The 16,093-nt window shown below is 44.4% G+C and overlaps 1 protein-coding gene across 3 annotated transcripts in view; it reads right to left on the bottom strand.

The window, feature by feature from the left end:
- tpra1 (transmembrane protein, adipocyte asscociated 1) overlaps window positions 1-16,093 on the bottom strand; it is a 62,759-nt gene that overhangs the window by 31,024 nt on the left and 15,642 nt on the right. For all 3 annotated transcript variants that reach the window (XM_067998403.1, XM_067998404.1, XM_067998402.1), the window contains exon 2: window positions 4,767-4,984. In XM_067998403.1, coding sequence (XP_067854504.1) covers window positions 4,767-4,972 — 206 coding nt within the window. In that variant the 5' untranslated portion in view covers window positions 4,973-4,984. The remainder of the gene's footprint in view (window positions 1-4,766; window positions 4,985-16,093) is intronic.

Genomic DNA, 16,093 nt, shown 5'->3' with positions numbered 1-16,093 from the left:
CTGGCATCTCCCAACATCAAGGAAAGGCCGGACAGCCAGCTAGGTTTTTAGGATGCTCACTATAGAATCATAGAAGTTTACAACATGGAAACAGGCCCTTCGGCCCAACATGTCCATGTCGCCCAGTTTATACCACTAAGCTAGTCCCAATTGCCTGCACTTGGCCCACATCCCTCCATACCCATCTTACCCATGTAACTGTCCAAATGCTTTTTAAAAGACAAAATTGTACCCGCCTCTCCTACTGCCTCTGGCAGCTCGTTCCAGACACTCACCACCCTTTGAGTGAAAATATTGCCCCTCTGGACCCTTTTGTATCTCTCCCCGCTCACCTTAAATCTATGCCCCCTCGTTATAGACTCCCCGACCTTTGGGAAAAGATTTTGACTATCTACCTTATCTATGCCCCTCATTATTTTATAGACTTCTATAAGATCACCCCTTAACCTCCTACTCTCCAGGGAAAAAAGTCCCAGTCTATCTAACCTCTCCCTATAAGTCAAACCATCAAGTCCCGGTAGCATCCTAGTAAATCTTTTCTGCACTCTTTCTAGTTTAATAATATCCTTTCTATAATAGGGTGACCAGAACTGTACACAGTATTCCAAGTGTGGCCTTACTAATGTCTTGTACAACTTCAACAAGACATCCCAACTCCTGTATTCAATGTTCTGACCAATGAAACCAAGCATGCCGAATGCCTTCTTCACCACCCTACCCACCTGTGACTCCACTTTCAAGGAGCTATGAACCTGTACTCCCAGATCTCTTTGTTCTATAACTCTCCCCAACGCCCTACCATTAACGGAGTAGGTCCTGGCCCAATTCGATCTACCAAAATGCATCACCTCACATTTATCTAAATTAAACTCCATCTGCCATTCATCGGCCCACTGGCCCAATTTATCAAGATCCCATTGCAATCCTAGATAACCTTCTTCACTGTCCACAATGCCACCAATCTTGGTGTCATCTGCAAACTTACTAACCATGCCTCCTAAATTCTCATCCAAATCATTAATATAAATAACAAATAACAGCGGACCCAGCACCGATCCCTGAGGCACACCGCTGGTCACAGGCCTCCAGTTTGAAAAACAACCCTTTACAACCACCCTCTGTCTTCAATCCAATTTTGTATCCAATTGGCTACCTCACCTTGGATCCCGTGAGATTTAACCTTATGTAACAACCTACCATGCGGTACCTTGTCAAAGGCTTTGCTAAAGTCCATGTAGACCATGTCTACTGCACAGCCCTCATCTATCTTCTTGGTTACCCCTTCAAAAAACTCAATCAAATTTGTGAGACATGATTATCCTCTCACAAAACCATACTGACTGTTCCTAATCAGTCTCTGCCTCTCCAAATGCCTGTCGATCCTGTCTCTCAGAATACCCTCTAACAACTTACCCACTACAGATGTCAGGCTCACCGGTCTGTAGTTCCCAGGCTTTTCCCTGCCGCCCTTCTTAAACAAAGGCACAACATTTGCTACCCTCCAATCTTCAGGCACCTCACCTGTAGCTGTCGATGATTCAAATATCTCTGCTAGGGGACCCGCAATTTCCTCCCTAACCTCCCATAATGTCCTGGGATACATTTCATCAGGTCCCAGAGATTTATCTACCTTGATGCGCGTTACCTCAGTGCAGGTTCAAGGACCAGGAAATATAGAGATGTCCGATTCATAACTTTTATTAATAAACACTCTAATACAACCTATCCAATGCAGTGTCTATGGGATCGACGTCAATGTAAGAAGGAAGAGAGTAGCAAAATTAAACATTGGTCCCTTAGAGGCTGAGACAGGAGAAATTATAAAGAGGATAATCAGGAAATGGCAGATATGTTAAACAAATATTTTGTATCTGTCTTCACAGTACAAGACACAAAAAAATACCAGAAATAGTGGGGAACCAAGGGTTTAATGAGAGTGAAGAACTTAAAGTAATTAATATCAGTAGAGAAAAAGTACTTGACAAACTAATGGGACTAAAAGCTGATAAATCCCCCGGACCTAATGGCCCACATCCGAGGGTTCTAAAAGGTGGCTGCAGAGATAGTGGATGCATTGGTTATGATCTTCCAAAATTCCCTAGATTCTAGAATGGTTCCAGTTGATTGGAAGGTAGCAAATATGACCCCCCTATTCAAGAAAGGAGGGAGAGAGAAAACAGGAAACTACAGGCTAAAAAGTTAAAAACTGTGCATGTCCACAGGGACAGGGGTTCAGGTACATAGATCATTGAAGTGTCATGAACAGGTGCAGAAAATAATCAATAAGGCTAATGGAATACTGTCCTTTATATCTAGAGGACGAGAGTACAAGGGGGCAGAAGTTATGCTGCAGCTATACAAAACCCTGGTTAGACCGCACCTGGAGTACTGGGTGCGGTGCCCAGAACTGCTCATTTGGAAGGACATATTGGCCTTGGAAGGAGTGCAGCGTAGGTTTACTAGAATGATATCCGGACTTCAAGGGTTAAGTTACGAGGAGAGATTACACAAATTGGGGTTGTATTCTCTGGAGTTTAGAAGGTTAAGGGGTGATCTGAACGAAGTTTATAAGATATTAAGGGGAACGGATAGGGTAGATAGAGAGAAACTATTTCCACTGGTTGGGAATTCTAGGAGTAGGGGGCACAGTCTAAAAATTAGAGCCAGACCTTTCAGGAGTGAGATTAGAAAACATTTCTACACACAAAGGGTGGTAGAAGTTTGGAACTCTCTTCTGCAAACGGCAATTGATACTAGCTCAATTGCTAAATTTAAATCTGAGATAGATCGTTTTTTTGCAACCAAAGGTATTAAGGGATATGGGCCAAAGGCAGGTATATGGAGTTAGATCACAGATCAGCCATGATCTTATCAAATGGCGGAGCAGGCACGAGGGGCTGAATGGCCTACTCCTGTTCCTATGTTCCTATGTTTATTGCAAGGGGGTTGGAGTACAAAATTAAGGAAGTCTTACTACAATTGTATTGGGCTTTGGTGACACCTCACCTGGAGTACTGTGTACAGTTTTGGTCTCCTCACCTCAGGAAGGATATATTTGCCTTAGAGGTGGTGCAACGAAGGTTCACTAGATTAATTCCTGGGATGAGAGGGTTGTCCTATGAGGAGAGGTTGAGTAGAATGGGCCTATACTCTCCAGAGTTTAGAAGAATGAGAGGTGATCTCATTGAAACATAAAAGATTATGAGGGGGCTTGACAGGGTAGATGCTGAGAGGTTGTTTGCCATGGCTGGAAAGTCTAGAACTAGGGGGCATAGTCGCAGAATAAGGGGTCAGCCATTTAACACTGAGATGAGGAGGAATTTCTTCATTCAGAGGATTGTGAATCTTTGGAATTCTCTAACCCAGAGGGCTGTGGATGCTGAGTTGTTGAATATATTCAAGGCTGAGATAAACAGATTTCTGGACACTAAGGGAATCAAGGGATATGGGGATCAGGCAGGAAAGTGGAGTTGAGGCCGAAGATCAGCCATGGTCTGATTGAATGGCGGAGCAGGCTCGAAGGGGCCGTATGGCCTACTCCTGCTTCTATTTCTTATGTTGTTATGTATTAGGTCCAATACATCATTACCTTCTGTCTATATGCTGTTAAAACGTCAGCTTGTTCAGTGGTTAAGTCAGTGGCTACCATTGGGTCTGCATGTCCATTAATATCTTTTAGGTTTATTACACTCTGGATGCTCCCCATGCATGAGTGCTCGCTATGATTCACTGTAACCTCTAATTCCTCATCTCTTGCAATCCGTATTGCAAAAGGAACTTATTCTCTAACCGCCCTGGAGTCCATTCAGAAACTGACATCCCATTCTCTCACACACCCCTGCTGTGCTGCAGAACCATGTCTGTGTGTCTGTCTGAAGTGTGTTTTAACCTAACAGTACTCTAGCTCAGCTACTTATATAATCTAGGCTGACTCTCCCAGTGAGTACTGAGGGAGTGCTGCACTGTCGGATGAGACGTTAAACCGAGGCCCCGTCTGCCCTCTCAGGTGGACATAAAAGATCCCACAGCACTATTTTGAAGAACAGCAGGGGAGTTCTACCCAGTGTCCTGGACCAATATTTATCCCTCAACCAACATCACTAAAAAAGATTATCTGGTCATCATCACAGTGCTGTTTGTGGGATCTTGCTGTGCGCAAATTGGCTGCCGCGTTTCCTACATTACAACAGTGACTACACTTCAAAAGTACTTCATTGGCTGTAAAGCGCTTTGGGATACCTTGAGGTTGGGAAAGGCACTACATAAATGCAAGTCTTTTTTTTAGCATAATACCAACTAGCTTCTTCTATTTAATAGCTTATTCTATTTATACGTGCCTATCCTTACACAACTGAGCCCAATCCTGATCCCGATCCTGTAATTGGCTGACAGTCCCACGCTTGCACTCTCTGAGGGTCGCTGGACAGCATTCAAAAGCAGGAGCCCTGGCTGATTTCCCCACCTCCTTAGCTCCCTGGCCCTGGGACGGTGAGATCAAATGCAGCTTCCAATCAGTACCCTGGCTGAAATTTGGTAACTCTGGTGCCTTTCTGAGCCGTGCGGTTCACTGCCACGCTTGGCCTTTAGAATCAGTGAATGATACAGCACAGAAGCAGGCCATTCGGCCCGTCGTGCCCGTGTCTGCTCTTTGAAAGAACTGTCCAATTAGTCCTCTTCCCCCCCACAGCCTTTACCATCCTGAGCCATCCAGCGGGAGCTCTGTATATAAAAAAAAAGGGAGGGTAAACAAAGGATAAATACTTTACCGCGATTCACCGATGTCTTCATACAGCACTACGAGGCATTGATGTGGTTGGCTGATGTTGGCTGCTGTGTCAGTGGTTTCCATGGGGGTCCACCATGGTACAGAGGCTGTGGAGATGGCGCCCGTGTGCATGGTTGAATTCTCGGGCACGGTGGTGCTCAAGTTACTGTAATCCGCAAATCTCACCACAGATGAAACAGTCCTCATCTTGACTCAATCCTGTCCACAAAATAAAATAGAAAAACAGGTTTTTTAAAAAACGGTGAACAATTAACTAGCCATCCCAGCCAAAGTCAGTCATCGAAAAGGATTAATTTCACCAAAGTGCAGAGAATTCTGTATCGTGTACAGCATTCTGACTTGTACCCCTTACAAGAAATATGTTGTAATCTACTGGTAGCAGGAAAGTCCAATATTTTTGTCTTCGTGGGTCACTTGAGTGTGTACCCTGGAGCCTTGCGCCCACCCTATTTTTTAACCTCTCTCTCCACTGGTTCAGTGACCCGTCCTTTTAAAGAAAGATAAAAATACAAATTGGAGTAAATCAGTAAAACAATATGTACGAGAGGCATTGAGACTGTGCAGCACAGAGAGGGGGCAGAGAAGGAAAGAGGCTTACAGAAACAGAGAAAGACAAAAAAATTAAAACAAGAGACACACTGGTGAAAATTAAATTATAAGGAAAGTTACTGTGACAGAGAGGCAGAGAGACACATGTAAGGGATGGGGTGGGGGGGAACACAGACACACGTTATGCAGCCCTGGGTTAGAAGCCTTCAGGCCCTGGTCTGTCCTGAGTTGGCTGGACAACGACAATCGTTCTTGTTGTCCTGGCCTGGGGAGTACAAAATAAAAGAGCCAGGCTTCTCATTGCTGATTACTCTCTAGGGACTCCCACTGGAAGATGGACAAGTCTAGACTTTGAGGGAGATCAGAACCAGGTTTGGCTGCAGTTAACCCCGCTCCCGGTCAAATAGTCTGCTGATGCTCACTGCCAGAGCTCACACAGAAATAATGGGAGAGGTAATGGAGGACGTCCTAACTCACACCAAGTCCCGTTCACCCGTCACCCCTGTGCTCGCTGACCTAAAACTGGCTCCCGGTTTGACAACGCCTCAAACTTAAATTTCTTAATCGTGTTCAAATCGCACCGTGGCCTCGCCCCTCCCTATCTCCGTAACCTCCTCCAGCCCTACAACCCCCCGCCCCCAGAGAGCTCTGCGTTCCTCCAATCATGGCATGTTATGCATCCACGATTTCTATCGCTCCACCATTGGCGGCCGTGCCTTCAGCTGTCGAAGCCCCAAGCACTGGAATTCCCTCCCTAAACCTCTCCCCCTTCCTTGAAGACGCCCCTTAAAAACTCTCTCTTTGACCAAGCTTTTTGGTCACCTGTCCTAATGTCTCCTTATGTGGCTCGTTGTCAAATTTTGTTTGATAATCACTCCTGTGAAGCGCCTTGGGACGTTAAAGGCGCTGTATTAATGCAAGTTGTTGTTGCCCAGTGCCTGTGGAATTGTAGCCTAGTATGGAGTTAGCATCTTCAGGAGAGAAGAAGTGGAGAGAGAGAGAAAGAGAATAAAAGATGCGACTACAGAGCACAAAACTAGAAAAGTTGGTACTCTGGAAAAACAGCTCTAACGCTAGGGAAAACATTTACAGGGTTATGGGGAATGAGCAGGGGAATGGGACTAATTGGATAGCTCTTTCAAAGAGCCGGCACAGGCACGATGGGCCGATTGGCCTCCTCCTGTGCTGTACCTAATATGATACTAAAGCCTCATCACCTCCAGCCTAAACCAGGATCTGGTTTCAATCCATAAACACAGAGTTAGGCAGTTAAAAGCACAAACCCAAGCTCTCTCTCTCTCTCTCTCTCTCTCTCGAGTTAAACGTTCCACCCACCGGAACCTGGGCTCCATTGATTACGCAATGAAGTATTTAAACAATCTCCAGGTCACCATCGGCCACTAACAGTAATTGATGGGCCGGATCGGTGAAATGCGTCGGCAGCATTATGCTGGCTTATCAAACTGAGCGACTGTAGCACGAGGCGAATCAAAACTGTTTGGGATTGACGGGTTTGCTGAGCAGGCACTCAAATTCTGCTTACATACATAAAATAACACAAGATGGGGCATTTCAACTCTTTGGTATTACAAGACTTGATATCTTAAAGGCATGACATAGTTCCATCCCACATTATCAAGTTATTGAAAAGTCTCAAAGCACTTCACACATAGGAACAGGAGTAGGCCATTCAGCCCCTTGAGTCGGTTCCTCCCATTCAATCAGATCATGGTTGATCTGTACCCCAACTCCATTTACCCGCCTTAGCTCCATATCCCTGGGTACCCAGACCTAACAAAAATCTAATCGATCTCAGTCTTGAAAATTTCAATTGGCCCCGAGCATCCACAGCCTTTTGGGGGAGGGAAAAAGAGCGTTCCAGAATTCCACTGCCCTTATAACTTGGTGTTGTAAGATTGTTTACATTTGTCAACCCCAGTCCATCACCGGCATCTCCACATCATAACAAAAGCTTGGATGAGGGCTGAGGCTTACTTATGCAAGTCTTTCTGGTACATCTCAAACACCACTGGACATGGATATCATCGACTTGACTGCAGTTTGATATATATTACAAGGCACCTGGAAGGAGTAGCTCAGGCTCAAAGGGTCACTTGGAAATTGCAACAGACCAAGCAGTTTACACCTGCAGATAAGGTATGCTTAATCTATCCCAGTAAGCTCCAGGTTGACCCTAATCCAGCTGGTGTCAGCTTGGCTCAGAGACAGCACTGTCACCTTCGAGTCAGAAGGTCACGGATTAAACTCACGCTCCAGGATTCGAGCACACAATCTAGGCCAATGCTACAGTGCAGTACAGCGGGAGTGCTGCACTGTCAGAAGTGCTGTCCTTCGGATGAAACGTTAAATCAAAGGCCTGTCTGCTTGTTCCAGAGGTGCAAGTGAATGTTAAAAATCCCATGGAACTTTTAAAGATCCCACCCACCTTTAAAAATAACTCAATGTACGAGAAGCACTTCAAGACTTTGCCGAGACACAAGAAGATTCTGCGCGCCTCCAAATCTTGCCTCTTGCGCAACCCCGATTTTAATCGCTCCCCCCATTGGCGGCCGTGCTTTCGGCTGCCTAGGCGCTAAGCTCTGCAATTCCCTCCATAAACCTCTCCGCCTCTTAAGACACTATTTAAAACCTACCACTTTGACTAAGCTTTTGGCCACCTGTCCTAATATTTCCTTATGTGGCTCGGTGTCAAATTTTGTTTGATTACGCTCCTGCGAAGCACCTTGGGAGATTTTACTACGTTAAAAGGCGCTATATAAACGCAAGTCGTTGTTGTTGTTACTCAAGTACAAGTTTTTCCTTTCTTTCTATTTAGGCACTGCCGACGTGAGCTTCCGCTGCATTTTACGACGGTCCCACCTCACAATTCACTGAAAGGCAGAAAAGAATAATGTACGTTGTACGCTGGTGGCCAATTTTACAATGGCTGGCACCCATGACGAAGGCAGTCAATCTATGATGAAAACCACTCGCTGGTAGACAAGTGGCTGACTTTAGCCAAGCCATTCGGACCCACGTCACAGCTCCACAGAGATAAGGGCCAGTAAACCGAATTTACAATAAGCAGGAATGGAGGAACGGAAAGAACGGTCATGGAAAGCTAAAAATTCATTCTCTATCTTTGATTTCCCCCCCCCCCCCACCAAAAAAACGCTTCTTAGGCAGTGCCTAAATAGAAAGTAAGACTTGTACTTAAATCCAAAGAGTGGTAAGAATGTGGAACTCGCTACCACAATGAGTAGTTGAGGCAAATAGCATAGATGCATTTATGGGGAAGCTAGATAAACACATGAGGGAGGAAGGAACAGAAGGATATCCTGATAGGGTGAGATGAAGTAAGGAGGGAGGAGGCTCGTTTGGAGCATAGACCAGTTGGGCCTGTTTCTGTGCTGTAGCTTCATTGTAACTTGATATAAAGGGGGTAAAAGAAAGTGCTGAATTGTACAGCAGATATGAATTCACCAAAAATTTTAGTCATGTTTGTTTCTGTCAGACAGAAACAGAGCTAAGGCAGATATTAAAACATTTTTAAAAAATCTCTGCACCCACTCCTATTGGCAAGTGAGCAGCACATTAGGACTCCTTCCAGCACATGGGATCAGGCCAGGGCAATCTCCAAAATGGAAATAAGCTATATCCCCATAAAGTACTTAACTCTTTTCTTTTAAAAAAAAGAGAAATCTGTGAATTCCTACAGATTTTGAATCCAAGAGAGGAACCAGCCAACGTGTAAAAGCATTTGTCAATATTTAGATTCATTCCCCATTCTTCTGTATCATTTATTACAGATTGTTACTTTTACTTTGGTTGGTCAAATGGAAGTTTTCAAACCCAATAGGTATCGTCAACAACAACTTGCATTTATATAGCGCCTTTAATGTTGTAAAATGTCCCAAGGCGCTTCAGAGGAGCGATTATCAAACAAAATTTGACACCGAGCCCAAGGAGGAGACATTAGGACAGGTGATCAAAAGCTTGGTCAAAGAGGTCAGTTTTAAGGAGGGTCTTAGGAGAGGTGGAGAAGTTTAGGGAGGGAATTCCAGAGCTTGGGCTTACATAGCTGAAGGCACGGCCACCAATGGTGGTGTGATGGCAGGGCGGTGTGGGTTGAACAAGAGGCTAGAGTTGGAGGAGGGTTGTAGGGCTGGATGAGGTTACAAAGTTAGTGAGGGGCAAGGACATGGAGGCATTTGAACAAGAGGATGAGAATTTTAAGATGGAGGCGTTGGGGACCGGGAGCCAACGTAGGTCAGCAAGCACAGGGTTGACGGGTGAATTGGACTTGGTGCAAGTTAGGATGGGGGCGACAGAGTTTTGGATAAGCTTAAGCTTATGGAGGGTGGAAGATGGGAGGCCAGCCAGGAGAGCATTGGAATATTCAAGACTTGAGCACATAATCTAGGCTAACACTTCATTGCCGTACTGAGGAAGTCCCACATTGTTGGCGATCCCATGGCACTATTCATAGGGCAGCGAGTTCCCCTAGTGTCCTGATCAACATTCAGCTCACAACCAACACCACCAAAACAGATTAACTAGCCATTCACTTTCTGTTTGTGGGATCTTGCTGTGCGCAAATTGATTGCCACGTTTGCCGACTCAAGAATAACGACACTTCAAAAATAATTGATTGGTTGTGAAGTCTGGAGTACCTTCACCACATGGACTGCAGAGGTTCAAGAAGTCGGCCCACCACCACCTTCTCAAGGGCGACTAGGGATGGGCAAGAAATGTCAGTCTTGCCCACGGCGCCCATATCCAGAGAATAAGAAAAAAAGTGCTTTGGAGCCCTTTATAAATGCAAGTCTTTTCTTTTCTCCTTTTTAAAAAAAAATATAAACTTTATCCCAGTGCTCTTCATCTATCTTCTCTGTGCTTGTTGTCATCCTATCTTATGCTGTAATCAATGACCTAAATGAGTTATGTTGGCATGACCTCCAATAGTTTACGTAAGCAAACAGCAGGGTAAACAGTGAGCGACTAGTTGATGACAGCAGGTACTGTTTAACTGTCCACTTCAATGTCATTTCACCTTGAAAACAAAAAATGTTTCCATTTATCTTTTACACACAGTACAAGGACTCGTGAAAACAAAACAGGAACACACACAAACACACGCTGTCTTTTGGAATCTTGGCCCTTGCTGAATTCATTCCTTCAACTCAAATGTTTGGCCGAGTGCATAAAGGCACTTAGTGTAGTTGTGAGCCAGAGATAGGGAGCAAGACATACAAATTTCAGGCAAGGGTTCCAAAGAGACAGGGAGATAATAACTTAAAGATCATCTTCAGCCAGTGCAGCAGACCAGGAAGTCCCAGGTTTGAACTGTGCTAAGTTGGTCATCGAATCAGTAAAACTGCAATAGCCCATTCACATGGGAGAGTCAACCACTAACAAGTACAAAAAAAAGCACTACTTTCATATGCTCATAGTGGCTGTACTTTTAATACAACAGCACAGATTACCATTAAGATTTCAGTAGAGCGTAAATGATGGGTGTAACATTTCCGTGCTTGTAAATTGCCTGTGGCGTTGCCCATGGTCAGTTGAGATATAAAGTTTTTTTTTTATATACACAAGTTGCCGGTAAGAGTTGGGAGACAGTCTTCGGAAGCTCGCTCCGTGGAGCCATGTAGTGGCCAGAGCCTCCCAATTAGATTGTGATAGTTGACACAGCAAAATTGAATGGGAAATATTGACGCCATAATTTACAATGATCAATTTTGACACAAAAGCTTCACCGAAAATTGTGACAACGGGAAGTAAGGTACATGCCCTATGCAAGACTTTAAATAATGTACAGTACCAGTCAATCTCCCATGGCATTGCACACAGAGAGCGAAAACCAAGCGTAGTCTTCAGGTGGAAGGATTAGAGAGTGGCAATAATTGAACCAGGACATGCAGACATAATTCAGTCCCCATTTTAATGCCATACATTCTGTCCTTTTTTTTTGCAATATATTTAATACTTTGCCAAAACTTACTGCAACTTGGGAAGCAAAGTAGTAGAGTTCATTGGAATTGGTTGGACTTATAGGTGTTTCTCTGCCGTACAGGCTGAGGAGCTCTGAAACACAAAACTGTGATGCTACAGCATCACCACTGGTTGGAGGGCATAATTACAGTGCAACAAGTTTACATGGGCAATTCCCATTATAAATGTGGACATGGCAATTTATAATGGAAAAAGCTGGCACCCGAAAGTACACGTAATCGTAAAATTTAAATTATATTATAGATAAGAGGTCCACTTAACTGTTTAAAAACAACCAGCAGTACTATTCTAGATTCTGTTTTTAGAAACCAGGCTTGCATCTAAAGGTGGAAATTTGAGCAGCACAACGCTAAGGTGAAGTGCTAGTGATCACAAGCCTGTCACGGGTGGTGGCAGCAACTAGAGATGATGAATTTAGTAAAAATCTGTAACTGTACTGCTGAGTGCTTATTCTGACAGCTGAGATAGGCACAGTATAAAGGTTTCATGCACCTGCCGACACATTTTACTGAAAGCCCAGCGTCAACGTGAATGTTGCAACACAATGCTTCGGAGAGCGTTCTGGCTCTCGTGGTTTAAGAGGTCATATGAATCCTTCGCTTGCGTAAAAAGAGACCTGAAGATCCAGGCTACAGTTTACATCAAAGGACGGTTTATAGTCTTGAGGGTGATTTGGAGCTTAAATGTGGGTCAGATCTGTCAACCCACAGCAAGTTATTGCAGCTGTGCCTCAACAGCTCATCACAAGCTGACAAAGCAAAGAGCAATAGAATCCCTCAGCTCCTCACTCCACATAATATCTGCAGTCTTAGAACACTCAGGTGCTCCTTGGTTCACCATCCCATTGCCTTTAGCCAGTGTTATACTGCTAATGTAATCAGTGAATAACTTTCTACAAGGCCACCACCTTAACAGATGGTGGAAAGAAAGATGTTGCATTTCAATAGCGCCTTTCACGACCGTAGGCCATCCCAAAACGCCTTACAGCCAATTAAATACTTTTTGAAGTGTAGTCACAGTTGTAAGGAAACGCAGCAGCCCGTTTACGCACAGCAAGGTCCCACAAACAGCAACGTCCAGATAATCTGTTTTAGTCACGTTGGTTGAGGGATAAATATTGGTGCCGTCTTTCGGATGAGGCGTTAAACCGAGGCCCCGTCTGCCCTCTCAGGTGGACGTAAAAGATCCCATGCCACTATTTCGAAGAGGAGCGGGGTGGGTTCTCTCCGGTGTCCTGACCAACATTTATGCCTCAACCAACCAGAGATTATCTGGTCATTATCAACATTGCTGTTTGTGGGACCTTGCTGTCCGCAAATTGGCCGCTGCGTTTCCCTACATTACAACAGTGGCTGTAAAAGCACTTTGGAACGTCCTGAGGTCATGAAAGGCGCTCTAAAGATGCAAGTTCTTTCTTTCTTTTGAGGTCAGATGGAGCGTCCCAACTGAGATCAGCTAATTCAGCACAGGCCAGGAACTGAAGGCAGGGCTAAGGAAAAATTAATTTAATTTCATCTCCCTGAATCATGAATCTTCTGCTGTATAAATCAGATAGCAACAGGTTTATTTTTATACCATCTCTCTTTCTTTATCCAATTTTACCACCCATTAATTTTTGACTCACCATCATTAATGGCAATCTTTTCAACTAGTCTCAGATACATAAAGGGAGCATGTGCAACAAATGGTTGGTGCGTGACAAGTTTGAAATTAATCATATCTTTCAGATTCCGTCAGAACAAGCCGTACGTAACATAATCATAGGAGGCCAGTCACTGCCACTTACAGCAGGAGCGTCCAGACTGTATAGTGTTTGGAACATTCAGTGCCTGAGTTACTTCTCTACTAACAGAGCAACAAAATTACTCCTGTATCAGCAGTCCTTGGCCTCACAGGGCTACGTACTGAGTCTTCATCACAACCATTGCATCGGCTTGATTGTTGAATGCACTACCAAGTGTGTTGCTGGCTGTACAGACCAGGAAATTTGCTGCTATGGTCTTAGCTATGGTAGTCTTAGGGACACAGCAATTGACCTCAGTGATGTTAGGCTATTGTGGGATGGAGGGGGGGGTGGGTGGGTGGGGGAAGATGGGGTCAAATCAGCTAAGGGTCTGGCTCCTAATCACTATCCAACAATTCCTGTTGGAAAGTGTATGTCCTTGGATGTTGGGTGAGGACAGGATTTGGTTGTTTCCCTTCCGACAGGTGAGTTCCTCACCAACATTCACTGTAATGTGTTCATGTGAAGAATGACCAACTTGGGTGAGGTATTTGTTAGACTGAACCCCAGCATGATTCAGCATCTTCAGGAGGAGAGTAAAAAAAATGATGCACCACCTTCGATACATCAACTTGACTCCAACAGTCTCGGCCATTTAGGACCGAGATGAGGAGAAATTTCTTCACTCAGAGGGTTGTGAATCTTTGGAATTCTCTACCCCAGAGGGCTGTGGCTGCTCAGTCGTTGAGTATGTTCAAGATTGAGACTGATAGACTTTTGGACACTCAGGGAATCAAGGGATATGGGGATCGGGCAGGAAAGTGGAGTTGAGGTAGAAGATCAGCCATGATCTTATTGAATGGCAGAGCAGGCTCAAGGGGCCATACAGCCTACTCCTGCTCCTATTTCTTATGTTCTTACAGCTCTTCACCACCCCACTCAACAGATTTCAGCATCTTAACATCCCTTATAGCAGAAAGTGTTAGGGGGAGCTATAATAGGTGTTCAAAATTATGAGGGGTTTCGGTAGAGTGAATAAGGAGAAACTGTTTCCACTGGCTGGAGGGTCGGTAACCAGAGGACACAGATTTATGGTAATGGGCAAAAGAACCAGAGAGAGGAGATGAGGACATTTTTAAAAAAAAACACAGCGAGTTGTTGTAATCTGGAATTCACTACCTGAAAGGGCGGTGGAAGCAGATTCAATAGTAACTTTCAAAAGGGAATTGGATAAATACTTGACAAGGAAAAATTTGCAGGCCTACGGGGAAAGAGCATGGGAAGTGGGACTAATTGGATTGCGTTCTCAAAGAGCCGGCACATGCACGTATGGGCCGAATAGCCTCCTTCTGCGCTGAAAGATTCTATGAAAACAACGACTACACATTATATGGTTTATATGCGCTCCAAGCATTCAACGCAATCACAGGAGGTGGATCAGCATCACGCACAGCAGGAGTTTCCAAGCATTCTGGAGCATACCATGGAGCCTCAGGGGCCACATATACTTAAACCCAATAATTTACATACATCTCAGGTTGCTGATACAGATCTCCGTGTTCAGAGTTAGGATTTATCCACCAATGAGGCAACTCCAAACTTCCAGGGGCGCAAAATTCACACAGAATGTACAGCACAGAATCAGACCATTCGGCCCAACTAGTCTATGCTGGCGTTTATGCTCCACACGAGCCTCCTCCCACCCTATCAGCATAATCTTCTCTTCCTTTCTCCCTCATGTGTTTATCCAGCTTCCCCTTAAAACAATCTATGATATTCGCCTCAACCACTCATTGTAGTAGAGAGTTCCACATTCTAACCATTCTCTGGGTAAAGAAGTTTCTCCTGAATTCCCTATTGGATTTATTAGTGACTATCTTATATTTATGGCCCCTAGTTCTGGTCTCCCCCACATGTGGAAACATTTTCTCTACATCCACCCTATCAAACCCTTTCATAATCTTAAAGACCTCCATCACGTCACCTCCTCAGCCTTCTCTTTCTGGAGAAAAGAGCCCCAGCCTGTTCAATCTTTCCTGATAGGTATAACCTCTCATTTCCGGTTTCATCCTTGTAAATCTTTTTTGCACCTTCTCCAGTGTCTTTATATCCTTTTTGTAATATGGAGACCAGAACTGTTCACAGTTCTCCAAGTGTGGTCTAACCAAAGTTCTATTCAAGTTTAATATAACTTCTCTGCTTTTCAATTCTATCCCTCTAGAAATGAATCCCAGTTTACTTTTTTTTAATGACCTTATTAACCTGTGTCACTACTTTCAGTAATTCATGTATCTGTACCCCCAGATCCCTTTGTCCACTACCCCATTTAGACTCTTGGACGAACCAATGAGCAAAAAAATGAGAGAACAAATAGAACCGATCTGCCTCAACTTTGAGTGATCGGATTGCCAGGACTTGGGGGCCCATAATTTTTGGACACCCCTGCCTTACATGAGCTGATGAACTGTTCCTTTCACAGACTGGAATAGAAACAGCGCCTATCAATGGTGTTCCAGAATTGCAAACTTCTAGGTCAACTTATTTTACACAGATAGCAGACTGTATATTTATTACTATGTGTATTCAAATAAAATCAGGTCACATGACAGAGTCTAATGTTCTTTAGGGAAGGAAACCTGTTGTCTTTACCCAGTCTGGCCTATTTGTGACTCCAGTCCCACACTAATGTGGTTGGCTCTTAGCTGCCCTTTGAAGTGGCCCAGCAAGCCACTCAGTTGTATCAAACCGCTACAAAGAATAGACTGTAGTGGTTCAAGAAGAAAGCCCATCACCGCCATCTCAAGGCCAACTAATTACGGGCAATAAATGCTGGCCTTGCCACTGATGCCCACATACCAAGAACGAACTAAAAAAGTCGTAGGCACCTGCTGTCCACCATGATACCAAACGCAAACAGAAACGAAAATGTCACTGAAACGTTAATTGGCTATGCATACAACCATTTCATGCCCTCTTCTGCTGAACCCATCCTCTACAGTAGGCACCAATTCTTGCTG

The sequence above is a fragment of the Heptranchias perlo genome, chromosome 17 (assembly GCF_035084215.1).
Source record: "Heptranchias perlo isolate sHepPer1 chromosome 17, sHepPer1.hap1, whole genome shotgun sequence".
Taxonomy (NCBI): Eukaryota; Metazoa; Chordata; class Chondrichthyes; order Hexanchiformes; family Hexanchidae; genus Heptranchias; species Heptranchias perlo.
The sequence above is the reverse complement of the archived record's forward strand: the minus strand, read 5'-3'. Positions and strand labels throughout refer to the sequence as shown.